Below are 13,832 nucleotides of genomic sequence, written 5' to 3' on the forward strand. Positions count from 1 at the left end.
TTTGAACTATATTGTGAACCCAAGAGGCAAAGAGAGCAGGGCAGTTAAACTAAACCACCACCACCACACAGCTACTGTTTGCTAAGCAACTTTATATTTCTCCTAGGAGCTATGGTTTAGTACTTGCTAATTCAGTGTTTGGGGTGACTTTATAGAACATAAGAACCACAAAGAGTAATACTTGATTGTATACGTGCGTGTTTACCTGAATAGAGGTATGTGTATACCTGCTGGTATATTCTAAACTCCCTCTCAAGTATCCCCAAGAAACCAGTAAATAACATTAGTGATCTCCAGGGAAACTGGTGGCCAGGAAAGGGGCAGGAAAGAGTTTTCACTATAAATGTTCTTTTGTACCTTTCCAATTTTGACCCAAATCAATGTATTAACTATCGAAGAGAAATAGGAAAACAAAACCAGAACGCTTTGCCTGCTTCCGGTGCACACCATGGCAGACCGTTCTCGCACATCCTCCCTTAGGTACTGGCGGTGGGAGGAAGAGGGGCCACACCTGTCCCCCCACAGCACTTCCCTGTCTGTCCACACCATCGATGCAGTATTAGCAGGGGCAGGGCCCTGAGGCCGGCAGGCTGAGGGGAGGGGGAGGGTGTCAGAGCAGGATGGATGGCAGTGATGCCACTGCTGGGCATGACCCACCCTTGGCTTCAGCTGGCCTGCGTGATGGCTCACCTGCGTGCTCTCGTCATGGAAGCCCTCGAGGAAGCTCTCCAGCAGCTCATCTGCATTGTCAATCCGCTCAGCATACTCGCCCACAATCCAGATCATGGCAGCCCGGGCCTCGGGCTCATCCAGGGAGTCCAGGTTCTCGCACAGGGTGGCGATCACGCTCTCATACCTGGAGACCAGCACACAGTCAGCAGTGAGCACTGAGGGAGCCCCAGCAACGCAGGGGAGGCCCAGCAGGGCCAAGAGAGACAAACAGATGCCCCCCACCCAAGGCCCCAAGAGGTGAGTAAAGGGATCTGAGTTTTATCTGTTACATTTTAGTTATTTTGGTCTGGGGAGCAGAGAAGGGGCAGCAGAGGAGAAATAAAAAACCCAGGGTTTCTTTTGAGAATGCTGCTTGTGGCCCGGAAGTAAGGAAGAGGGGAGAGGCTCCTTGCTTTTCCTTCCCACAGAGTCGCAGCAGCCTCGCAGGGGGGACAGGCACGCACTTGTTGGGGTATTTGCGGAAGATGTCCTTGATGACTACGATGGCTTCCTGGACCACGTAGTTCACCTTGGTCTGGATGAGATCGAGCAGCGTGCTCACGCAGCGCTCCGCAGATTGCTGTGTGGGAAGAGGAGAGGGTGGGTAAGGCCCCGGGACCCATTCCCAAGAGAACTTCTAACAACTGTGCCTTGGCCAACGGCTCAGTCCTGCCTTGCCCACCTTCCTTGTCTCAGTGGGAGCACAGGGCAGCCATGGTACCTTGGAACAGCAGGGCATAGGGAGATAGAGTTAGACTGAGGGGGAGGCCAGTGGAGCTTCTGAGAGTGGGAGTCCTTGGAGCTCCTCTAGGCAAGCCCTGAGGGCAAAGTGACCATGCACCAGCCTGACCTCACCTCATTCTACTTCTTTCCCCAGATGGTCTCCTGCAACCAAAATGCTTAGAAAAGTTCTGTTTAGACATCCCCCCCGCCTGCACCCTCCCCCAGCCCCATTCCAACATGCTGCGCTAATGCCCTTGTAGGAGAGATTTCTCAGGAGGCCATCACAGGTGCCAACGGGAAAATGTCGTAAGGGACTGAGGTGACCAGCTGTCCCAGGATCTCCAGCCTCCAGTGGACCCATTTAAGGAGTCAACTCAGTGGTCAAGGAGCATCTCCTTAGGCAGAGAATGGGATGGATGAGACGTCAGGACATGGGGGTTTGCAGAGCCCTTGGGAGCGTGGGGAAAGGGGCACAGGGTGGGCTGAATCATGCATGGCCCTTGCCAGAACCTTTGACAGGCACAGGCCCCGACCCAAAGCTCCATGAAGTGAAGGTTAAGTCTACGAGGGCCACCACCAGCTGGGGCTGCCCCATCGGCTTAGCTAAGATGCAGGAGAACCCATGTCATGGGTCCATTTCATTTGCAACAACTCGAAGGCCTAAAGGAGATTACAGAATGAGAATAAGCCCAACCAAACCTGCACAATGGTGCCTTGGGGACTCTAGCAGTGACGTGCAGGCCTTCCTGGACCACAAGAAGCTGACAGATTCTGCTAGAATCAGACCTGTTTCCTGCTTTCAGCCCCCTTCCCCTCCCTCACCCCCAGCTGAAGACAGGGTCCCAGAGCCTTACCTCCACCTTGATGGCACAGCGGCCAATGGCTCGCACAGCCTTCCGTACGAAGTCTACATCCACCTCTGTCGCATACTCTTTAAGCTCTGCCAAGACCTGTGGCCCAAAAAGAGAAGATGGGATTGGAGGGGATCTAGTGGGGCAACCACCTAGAACACCCCTGGGCAGTGGGGATGCACAGACCCCAAGAAGGATGAGATTCTGCCTCTTGCTAGAGGTGGAAGCCCTGAGGGAGGGAGAAAAGCTGGCAGGTGCTCCAAGAGAAAAGCAGGGAAGGACTAATTGGTAGGGCTGGACAGCCCTTGTTCAGGTTAACCTAGCTAACACACCCACTTAACTACCACTTTTCAATGGATCAGTGATGACAGGGAGAACAAATTCTTTATCATAACATTTGTTTCATGCTTGTTTACAAAACCCCTTGCCCTGTGCTAAGCACTCTTCACGGATGAACTGTCAGTTAACAGTGAGATCAGGCAGCCTGCCCAAACACCACAGCTCGAGGGTGGTACCGCTGTCCACACCCATGCCCATGCCGCAGCCACCACCCTCTGCTGACCTGGGCGATGTTGGCCTGGGAGGCCAGGCGGATCATGATGTCCAGCTTCTCTAGCTTCACGTAGATGGGGTCATTGTACTTCACAAAAAAGACTTTCATCTCGTGCTTCAGGATCTCAGGTCTGGTGGCAGGGCAGGACAGCCCAAGGAGCAACAAGCAAGCAATTAGTTCTGAGAAAACCTCTTCACATTTGTGGGGACATTTCTGGGGTGTGAGGTGAAGCCTGACATTCATGAAGGCAGTGGCCACCATGGCTGCACGCTTCTGGGCAGAGGGCCTAGTGACTGGCTTGAGCAAAGTGGTGACTGGTCACTGCATGTCTAACCACATCCAGGAAGGGAAGGGAACAGGAGCAAGAACAGCCTGCATTCTAGAGGCAGCATGCACTGGGCTTGGGGACCAGGCCTTGGTTCCATCCCAGCTTGTGCCTCAGGCGCCTACGACCTCACCCAGGTAACGAACGAGCATGACACTGTGCCGGAAAGCAGCACCACTGCAGACCCCAGTCTCTAGTCTTAAAAAGTCCCGGAGTCCCGGACCTCGGCTTTTGGGAGTGTTCTCACCTTTCCCTAAATGAGAAAGGTGATTAACTGTTTGTATAAACAATATGTTCTATGCGAAACACCTGCTTTCCTGCTGCATTTTGTTGCCGAGGGAGGCGTGTGTGCTATGTGACCCCATCCCCGTGGAAGGTAGGGAACACAAGGAAATCTGTACATGGACTCCTCCAGATTCCACCTGGACCCAGCTATGTACCCTCACTACATCAATAATTCATCTCAGCCGGAGGACAACTACATGACTCCCATGAGTCCTAGTGAATCTGAATGGGGGTGGTCCTGGGACCCCGGCACAGACTCCTACATAGCAGGGCTGCTGTGAAGCAAGATGATCAATAGCCTGCCTTAGAGGCACTGGCTACACAGGAGCCATCACCAGTGTCACTGCTCCTCTGGCACCACCCACATTGTTGAGATGAGGAAAGCTGACAGGTGGAGAGGCTTGCACCAGGTTACACACGTAATGCTAATAAGGATGGGAACAAGATGGCAGTCACCACCCTCCGCTCTTACTCTTATGCCGTTCCCAGAACAGAAAAGAGGAAGGCAAAGGAGTGAGGACAGAGGGTGAAGGAGAAGACACACAGAGAAGGAGGAGGGACCCTGGGAACTCTGTGCTGCTGTGCAAGCTGCAGGGAGGTCCTGGCAGAGCAAAGAGCCTCCATCGTGCCTGTGGGGGTGGCAGGATCCAAGCTGGGGGGCAGCAGGAAGACGTGATTTCTGCAGTCAGGACTTGGCACAGCTGCCCAACCACTTGTCGGGACTGCGCCAGGTGGTGCCTTGGCAAAAGAACATCTTAAGAGATTTGCCATGTTAAATATAGCCCAGGGAGCCCTTCACACTGACCAGAGTCCATATGTCACTGCACCTTACTAATCCCACCCTGCAGCTGCGACTCCCTGTCTCAACCCTTGGTCTAGGCCAGCGGTTCTCAACCTGTGGGTCGCGACCCCTCTGGCAGTCAAACGACCCTTTCACAGGGGTCGCCCAAGACCATCCTGCATATCAGATATTTACATGACGATTCATAACAGTAGCAACATTACAGTTATGAAGTAGCAACGAAAATAATTTTATGGTTGGGTCACAACATGAGGAACTGTATTTAAAGGGTCAGAAGGTTGAGAGCCACTGGTCTAGGCACTGAGAGTGCTTTCCCATATTAAATTCCCAAACCTGCACAAATGTCCCAACTCCACTGATATCTCTGGGGCCCCAAGAATGTCCTCAGAACCAGACTGATGCTACAGTGACAAGGAGCGCGTGCTGTCTTTCAGGAGAGAATGCCTATGAGGCGCCTGTTCCCATGGCCTCACTCCCACCAACGGAGCTACTGTAGCACACAAGGATCATGAGTTAGTTGCTGAGAAAGCCATTTGACCAAAAAGGCTGGGAGAACTCCAGCATCCAGCTCTACTCTGCAGAGCTGCTGGGGTCCCTCACTGGATCATTCCAGAGACTTCCTCCTGCTCTGGGCCCTTAATGTGGCACTCCTAATTGCTTTCAGCCCCACCCACTTCGGGCATCAGGCGGGCATCAGGCGCTTTCCTTCATAGGAGCAGTGGCTTCCTGCTGCAATTGTTTCCATGGGGCAGATGGAAACAGGTTACACAGCATTCTGAGCAATTTTCACATACCCCTCCCCTGGCCCCGAGGCTGTTGCAAAGTCCACACCATGCCTCACCTCCTGGAGTCCTCCGACTTCTGGGAATTCTGGGGTTTAACTAGCACTACAGACTCTGTCTCCAGGAAAAATCTACAATCACACACACACACACACTCGTACTCCCCATTTCCAGAGGGTTCTGCGGACTGTGGAGCGATCCACTGTCTGTGGTTAGAAGCTCTAAGCTAGCCCGGCTGGTGTAGCTCAGTGGCTGAGCATCGATCTATGAACCAGAGATCACAGTTCGATTCCCAATCAGAGCACATGCCCGGTTGTGGGCTCAATCCCCAGTAGGGGGTGTGCAGAAGGCAGCCAATCAATGACTATTTCTCATATACCTGGCCTGCTACCTGGTTAAGCTTAGCCAGGGTTTCTCAACCTCAGCACTACTGACATAACAGACAAAACAGTTCTGTCCTATTCATTGCAGGATGTTCAGCCGCATCCCTGGCCTCTACCCACTAGGTACCAGTAGTACCTCCAGCTGTGACAACCAAAAACGTCTCCAGATGTTGTCAAATGTCTCTGGGGACAAAGTTGTCCCTGGCTGAGAACCTCTGTAAGCTACTGACTTCCTGCACGGGGACATGTCCATTTCCCTTTAGAGCCCTGTTCCCAGCAGCAGACTCCCAGCAGGGCACACTGCATGTGTGAGGCAGCCCCGGTACCTTTTCTGCACGATGAGGTTGATGTTGCGTAGGGCCACGTACTGCAGCTCAGGCTCAGCAGACAGCAGCGTGACCAGGGGCGGGGCCAGCTTCTTGAGCAGCGTGCCATAGTAGTCCAGATCCTTGGACAACATCTCCATGAACTTCATCAACACCTTCACAGCAGACAGCACCACAGCAGAGTTGGCGTGGGAGAGCCTGGGAGTGACCCGCTCACAGATACTGAGGTCCGTTCCAAGGGGATAAAGAGGAGAGACAGACAAGGGGCAACACCCTGTTTTTAGTTATCAAGATAGCACTTCTTTTTTAATGAAAGATCTAGATCTTGGTTTGGCTGCATGTAAACTGAACCTAAGTTTATGAAAACCACTCTAAGCCCAAGTTTCCTCCCCTAGAAAATGGAGATGATGCCGACTTCACAGCGTTGCTGGGGCCTACATGAGACAATGCATGTAAAGCACCAGCAGAATGCCAGGCATGGAGCAAATACCTGATAAATGTCAATTCCCCATTGTCCCCCTCTGTGAGGACGTTCAAAGCGGCAGAATATCACTTGGTTAGGACCAAGGGTCAGGGGAGTCCGAGCGTGGTCACCCGCACAGCTTCCTCCATCTCTCTAAGGGGGGTTTCCTTACTTGTAAAATGGGAACAATAATGGGACCGATCTTATAGGGTTGCGTTAAGGATTATCAGATGCATGGGAAGCACGCAGAGCCCCAGGTTCCCAGTGAGAACTCAGTGAATGGTGACTCTGATGCTGTCCACCTCCTTCTCTCAGCCCGAGGTGACCAGGGTGTCTGTCAGCTCCCAGGTCAGGTCTTGGCCTCTGTCTTTGCCCACAATGAGCAGTGAACTGACTGCCTGAAGGAACCACTGACAGCCTGGCTCTGCCCTCCCTCGAGCTGTCTGAGGATGGTCTGTGGGCAAGGCCCTGGGAAGAAGCCCTCTAGAGGCCTAAGGCTCAGCTCATGATTAGAGCAACGCCCCCCCGCACCCCCCGCCCAACCTCCTAGGACCAGCTCCAGCTGGGCTGGCAAGCAAGGGGCAGCTTGCTCACCTCTGGGCCTCTCGGTCATCCTTGGGCGTGTAGTTGGCCAGGCAGTCCAGGATAAAGATCTGGCCCCATTCAGTGCACTCGTTCAGGGCTGTCAGCAGCTTGTTAATGGACTGAGGGTTCAGGTCGAGGAGGTTGCTGCTGGGGTGAGACTCGGCAATCTCTGAGAGGGCAGCTACTGCATTTGCTACCACCTGGTTGAGAGGGTGGAAGGGGCAGAGGCTGAGGGCATTGCTCACAGGCCAGGGGGCAGTGGAGCTAATGAGGATTATCAATCACAGGTTGAATAGCCTGAAAGAAAAATTACCCAAAGGGCAGGAGCACAGAGACCCACTCTAAGCACTCACCCTACTGGCGCCTCTGTAAACTGGCACTAAAATAAGTGCACTTGCCATTCAAGAAAAAGAAGAGGGAAACAAAGGAAGATCTAGCTCCAGGTGCCGGGCCAGAGAAAGCATTCCAGGTCCCTGACACACAGCCCCCATCTACCAGCTACAACAGCTCTGTCAGGGCCCTCAACAGTGCTCTGAGCTAGAAGGTCCCTGCAGAGCCCCCAGGGCTGCAGGAAACACCTGGGGCGAGAGTGCAGAGGGGCCTGCCAGGTGAAGCGCTGGCCCGCAACCCATTTTCACCAGAGCAGCTGTTCTTGTGTGTGTTCTGCCTGGTTTTTAACTTTCCCCTATGACAGTGCTCCAACGGCCATCCCTGAACTGGCCACCCAGCGCCGGTGTGTGATCAGTGCTGCTATAGGAAACAGAGCGCTGGCTGGGCTGAGAGGTTTGTGCATTTCATATCAAACAGGGCCTGAGAAGTGCCCTCTACACTGCTGTCACCGCCGTGTGTGAGGAGATGAGTCCCACTCCCAGCCACGCCCTGGTGCCCAGCGTCCAGGCTCTGCTACTTCCAGGGTGACCTCTATGTGGGGAAAGGGAAAAGCACCTCACATGAGAGCTCACCGATGGTCTTGGTGAGAAGACAGTGACAATGATAGTGACTGGAAGGAGGGCACTAGTCTTGGTTGCATGCCCCTTGAGTGCCAGCTGTACTAGCCACATTACCTTTATAGCTTAAGCCTCACAGCACTCCTGCCAACCATGCAGAATTAGAGCCACCTTACTGATGAAGAAGAGGGCTCTGGAAGGTTAGGCAGCTTGCCCAAAGTCACCCAGCTTGGTAGAGAGAGCGCAAAGAAGGGAATCCAGACTAGTTCACTCCAAAGGAGGTACCCGAACCACGGCAGGCATGAAAACAATTACCCCACCCAGCAAGGCTGACTTCCAGGAACTGGGGACTGTCTGGTGGGGGGTCAAGCCAAGGTTTTCCCAAGCAACGCAGGAGTGGTGGCGGGGCAGAGGGGATGGGGCAGCTTACCATGGGGTTAGAGTCGGAGATGAGGTCTTTAAGTGTGTCCAAGAAGCCCTGGTCCTCGACCAGCTGGGCGTTGATATCATGGAGCTTGGCCACACACACAGCCGCTGTCTTGCGAACATACGGGTCCTCATCCTTCAGGCACTTCCGGAGTGGCTCGCACAGGTATTCTGTGATCTTGTCAACGCGGATGCAGCCCATGGTCCGCACAGCCAGGGCGCGGATCAGGGGGTTGGGGTCCTCACAGTCCTGAGGGGGACCAGCCATTAGCCGGGGCAGGAGTGAGCTGAGCAACATCAGATGGCTGCTGTGGGATCTCCCACCAATTGCAGCCAACAGCATCACCAGTGCCATGGATGGGCATCTAGCATATGCCAGATACTGTGCTGGGCCTCTGTGCTTGGCCACCTCTGATCCTCACAGCATACAATACTCTTCCCGTTTCACAGGTGAAGGAGCGAACCTCTCAGGAAGGTCGCTAGCTCACCCAGTCACAGAGTGGAGCTGTGATTCAAACCCACATCCATCCAGCACCACAGCCTTCAGTCTTGCCACTGGGCCACAGAACCCTTCCTTTGCCCGTATCTGGGCATCCATGGGGATAGGGGAGCTAAGGTGCACAGAGCTGGCAATTCAAGTGCCTGCTTGCTCTTCGGTCTGGAGGATGGAAAATGCAGTAGGAGTGAGTCTAACGGGAGACATAAAAGCTCGCAGACACTTGCTGAATCCTGCCCTGGTAAAGGGCGCAGGCCACGGCTCACCCCTGTGCATGCAGGGATCAACAAGCCGTGTGCAGCTCCCCATGGAATGAGTTAGCAGGGGCTGCACCCTCTGATTTTCTGGAGAGCGGGAGCCCTCTGCTGGAAGATGAAGCCCTTGGCTGGGAGTCTGAGGGCCTGGAAAGGAGCCCGAGTGTTTCTACTCAGGGCCGTAGCGCCTCACCCCAGGAGATCAAGGAGACATGGAACAGTGAGCACCCATACCCCTCCCTCTCACCAAGCTCCTACTCACCTTCACAAAGGTGTTGACGGCCATGATGGCCATGTCAGGCTGACTCTTGGCATAGTTCATTAAGTACAGGTACACCAGCTTCTTCAGCTCCAGGTTGTCCGTCTGCATACAGTTGACCACATCAGGGAAGAGGGCACTAGAAGGTCAAAATGGCATCAGTGTGGGGAAGGCCGAAGAAAGGAAGAGGAAGATTTTCCAGGCAGCTAATGGGGAAGGGGGATGCGGGGAGACAGTGTGTAGGAGGAAAAGAGGAAGGTAACAGGACCTCCTAGCAAAAGGGAGAAAGAACATCACTATGCTGTTACCATGAATACCTATTAGCAGAAATAGAATTCCAAAGGACGATTTTAAAAATGAAAAAAAGCCCTTTTTTCTTTTCCCAGGGGTCAAAGATGAGCTCTGGAACCCATCAGCCCTGGTTAAAGCCCAGCTCTGCCTCTTGTTAGCTGTCTGAACTTGGTAAAACTCCTTCATCCCTGCCCAACCCTGACTCTAAGTTTCCTCATTTGCAAGAAAGGGGAAACAAAACCCCATTTCTTTCTCCTTCTCCCTTCCTCTCTGAAATCAATGAAAATATATTAAAAATAAAAAAGAAGAAACATCAATGATGAGAGAGAATCATTGGTGGGCCGTCTCCTGCACACCCCCTACTGGGGATCAAACCTGCAATCTGGGCATTTGCCCTGACTGGGAATTGAACTGTGACCTCCTGGTTCATAGGTAAATGCTCAACCACTGAGCCACACTGCTGGGTGGATTATCCCCATTTTATAGAAGATGATATGAAGCTCATAAATGTTAACTCTGGGAATTGTAAGGGAATGCTGGGACAACATATCTGAAAGTATTCTGCAGACTCTCAAACACGGAGCAAGTGTTAAGTTGTTGTAAAATCCAGCCCCTGCCCTTGACTTTACAATATGGTGGGCAGGTAAAGACAAGTACACATAAGAGAATAGTCTAGAATTAGTGCTGGGTGACAGGAACATAGAGAAAATGCTGTGTTCAGGGCAGTGGGCTGGGGTGATGAGGAAGGCAGCAGGGAGACACTGAATGGGTTTTAAAAGATGGAAAGACAAGCTGGGCACATGGGAAAGGGGAAAGGGACACGCCCGGCAGGAGAAAAGCATGAACAAAGGTGTGGCAGCAATTCTACACGACTGCTCAGGCAACCAGACGCAAACCAGAGGCTGCCAACTGGCACCAAAGCCAACACACTCCATCTGCAGGTGTGTTCTGCGTGGGCAGTGTTCATTTCTGTGTGTAACGTCACCTAGCAATCTGAGGCAGGGAGATTTCAAATGAAAACCCAACTTTCCATTCTTTGGAAAAACCAGAAGACCTGGCCGCACTGGCTCATCTTCCCCAGCCGGCAGCAACCCTCTGGTTTCTGACAGGGCTCGTGCCACATCCACTTCATCGAGCACTGCCTTTCAACCTAGTCCACTTCACTCACCCCATTACGGCCTGACCCCACCAACATTGGAGATCATGAACCCGCTGCAAATAAAGCCTTCTGTTCAGAAAGGAGGTGCATGAAGGGAGCTGGATGAGGGGAGACGGGGGTCCCTAGGGAAGCCCTAAAGGAGAGATCTGAACTGGACCCAGCTGCCACTCAGCCTCCTCCTGCACACCTGACATCTTTGCCCACTGTCATTGATGCAATCACTTTCTTCACCGCCTCCTTCTTCTTCTCCTTCTTGTCGCTGTTGAGCTCTGCCTTCAGCTCGAAGATCTCCCCTGAAAGAGGAGGCAGGCATGAGTGATCCATTCCCACCTGCCAGAGGGTGACTCCCAGTCCCCGACTTCCAAAAGAGTGAGAGGGAGGCAGGTAAGACACTCCAGGCTACCAGGTGAGGGCAGTTTTAGGCCCCTGGCCTTGGGTGGGGCAGGCAGCAGAGAGACAACTGTTAGGAGAGGAATTATCAAGATGAAAGCTTGGCGGTCACACTGGATTGACGAGAGAGGAACTGTGGGCGCTACAGGGTTCTCAGGGAGACAAAAAGCAGGAAGGTAGATCCTGCTCACCCAGATGTTTAAAGACATACAGAGGGAAGCAAAGTCCTTTAGCCACCCTTACCCAAAGCCCTCAAGGCAGTGTGTAATGGGACCTGAGGACTTAAAGTTTGAGGGGAGAGGGTAGGATTTGCTTGTTTCCCACTTTTGCTTTTCCTGTTTTCCTAGAACCTCCAGTTAAAATAGCTCACTCAGGGTTTCACTTCCTGTGCCACAGTGGTTGCTCAGCTCTGAAAATGGGAATTCAGCTGCTCTATCTAGCACGCAATAAACTGTCTTAAGAACTTGATGATCTGGAAAAAGCAAATGAGGAAGTAGGGTTGTTTGGGGCCCTGCCATGGAGAGGTAGCCAGAACCCCGATAACCCCCAGTAAAAAGTTAAGAGGGCTGCCTTCGGAGTGATGGGCTCTCTAAACAACAGCCACAGCATTTCCTGAGCTTTCTCTAAGCCAAGTGCCACACTACTTCTTCCCACACTTTCCCTCATCTCATCCTTACAGCAACTCTGCATCTCCCCCATTTTACAGATGAGCAAACAGAGGCTGTAAGAAGTCCAGTAACTTGCCCAAGGACACACACCGAATAGAGGGAGGCCAAGATCCAAAACCAGCTCTGCTAGCTCTGGGACACCCACTTTGCTTCTCGGACCTGTTTTCTCGCCTGGACTCTCTCCCTTGACCGGAGCACTGAGTTTCCTCATTTAACACAGATGTCAATCACTCATTTCAGTGTGTGCCACTCAGCGGCTGGCATTAAGGGTGGTCACTGTTATGACTAATTTATCACATGACCTCTGTCTTGGCTATCTCTTTTGAAGGAATAAGAGCCCTAGTCCCTCTCAAGTTAGTTGGGGCCGCGGGGGTGGGGTGGGGGGAGGGTGAAGCAGACTATCATGTGAGACGTAAGAGCTGAGGAAGCTCTAGATTAGAAGGATTTACAGTGAGAAAAAGAAAACTTAGCAGGTTTTTATCGTGACTGAATAATGTGGTGTTTACCAAAGAACTCGAAAAACAAGGTAAATTAAGAACAAACGCACAGCACAGCCCAGGACAAGGCCAAACTGAGGGCATTGCTCAACAGACAGGAGGAATCTGCAGACCTTGCAGTTCAAATTCATGGCTCTGTAGGGCTGAAGGAACCCATACCCTTCTCCTTCAAGAGACTGTGGGGGCCCTGTCTCACAGCTGTGGAATCCAAACAGACCATGACTTTGACCCTGGGCCCTGCTGCAGGGCTGCCCCTGCTTTGCTTGAAACCTTTGGCTGGTTATAGTACAACTGGCCGTCAATTGAGTCACCTTAGCTCCAAAAAGGCTGATGAGGTGAACTTGGGATCTCCCTGCATCTGAGTATCTCCTTCCTCAGTGACCAAGCTGACCTCCTCAATCACATATGGGGCATCTGATTCTGTCTACCCACTGCCACCCACCTAGCTCAGGCACCGTCATCTCCACCTCTCACCGGAGCTGTGGTACTGGCCTCCCTTCGCGTCCCCCAAGCTTCACTTTTTTATTAGACTCTGCCTTGGATCTTCCCTTGCTTAAAACCATCACTGATGTCAAATTTGGATCCAGGCATCACTCTACATTGTCCTCAAAAGAAAACCCACATAAAAAACCCCCACCACTGACAGCCCAACACACTCAGCACTAAGTTCCCCCCTCCAGCCTGCTCACCAGGCCATGCAATGACAGACCCCTGCATGCCTTTCCAACCCCCCATCACACTCTTCAGTGACTTGTGCCCAACTGCTTTCCTTTCCCTGAATGTACCGTGGGCAGAGCCCTGGCTGAGCTCCGCTCCCCACCCCCACACCCCCTTTATCAAGCTAGGTCCACCCAGGGCCCGCCCACAACCTCCAACACTTCCCTTATCATAGCACCCACCAGCCCTTTAGAGTAGTTACTACTTAATAAACTGTCTTCTCTGCTCAACCACTAGAACGCCCGTTTAGAGACTGTCTGTCTACTGCACATGGAAAGTGTTCAATAAAAAGTGGCTGGACCAATACGTGAAATGCTGAGGAGGGGCAGACTTCAGGTCCGGGCTCAGCTGACCCAACAACAGACTCTTTTCATCTGGTCAGCAGGCCAGTGTCAATCTCACTCGGAAGGAAGGAAGGGCCAGTCAGTAGATGCTTACAGGGTCAAAGCATATTTATCAGCTGCTACACAACTTCCATTTCCCGAAAAGCAGAAACAACCACAATATGCAACAATATAAGACAAGCTTAGCACATTTCAGTGCAGCAACTCAATAGACTAAGACTGAGTTGTCAGACCTGTGGGGAAATGTTTATGATAGTGTCAAATGAAAAACAGGATATAAACTCTGACTTCAACCGCATAAAACATGCGCCCAAGGATAAGGACCAGACACATATATGACGTGAGGCTTCTGATAGCATTTCTTTCTTCCAAGAAAAACAAAACAAAAAATCATATTTAACAATTTTAAGCCACGGGGAAAAGAGGGCTTTTTCTTCTTCTTCTATACTTGGAGCTGGTGTTCTTCCCTTCTTGAATTCTAAAAGAAGTGGTCAATTTCTTACACCATCAACCGTTCAATTTTCTGGAGCCACAGGGTTAAAAGATGCTCTGGATGATTCCCACCCCTTGATTCCAGGCCTCCACAGCCACTACT

General features: G+C 52.2%; 1 protein-coding gene across 7 annotated transcripts in view; it reads right to left on the minus strand.

The window, feature by feature from the left end:
- AP1B1 (adaptor related protein complex 1 beta 1 subunit) overlaps positions 1-13,832 on the minus strand; it is a 42,608-nt gene that overhangs the window by 12,690 nt on the left and 16,086 nt on the right. For all 7 annotated transcript variants that reach the window (XM_006762060.2, XM_006762059.2, XM_006762058.2 and 4 more), the window contains exons 3-11: positions 10,809-10,914; positions 9,175-9,310; positions 8,167-8,412; positions 6,799-6,989; positions 5,742-5,963; positions 2,848-2,968; positions 2,289-2,384; positions 1,176-1,291; positions 691-856 (exon numbers count right to left, since the gene is read on the minus strand). In XM_006762060.2, coding sequence (XP_006762123.1) covers positions 691-856; positions 1,176-1,291; positions 2,289-2,384; positions 2,848-2,968; positions 5,742-5,963; positions 6,799-6,989; positions 8,167-8,412; positions 9,175-9,310; positions 10,809-10,914 — 1,400 coding nt within the window. The remainder of the gene's footprint in view (positions 1-690; positions 857-1,175; positions 1,292-2,288; positions 2,385-2,847; positions 2,969-5,741; positions 5,964-6,798; positions 6,990-8,166; positions 8,413-9,174; positions 9,311-10,808; positions 10,915-13,832) is intronic.

The sequence above is a fragment of the Myotis davidii genome, unplaced genomic scaffold (genome assembly GCF_000327345.1).
Source record: "Myotis davidii unplaced genomic scaffold, ASM32734v1 scaffold478, whole genome shotgun sequence".
NCBI classification, from domain to species: Eukaryota; Metazoa; Chordata; class Mammalia; order Chiroptera; family Vespertilionidae; genus Myotis; species Myotis davidii.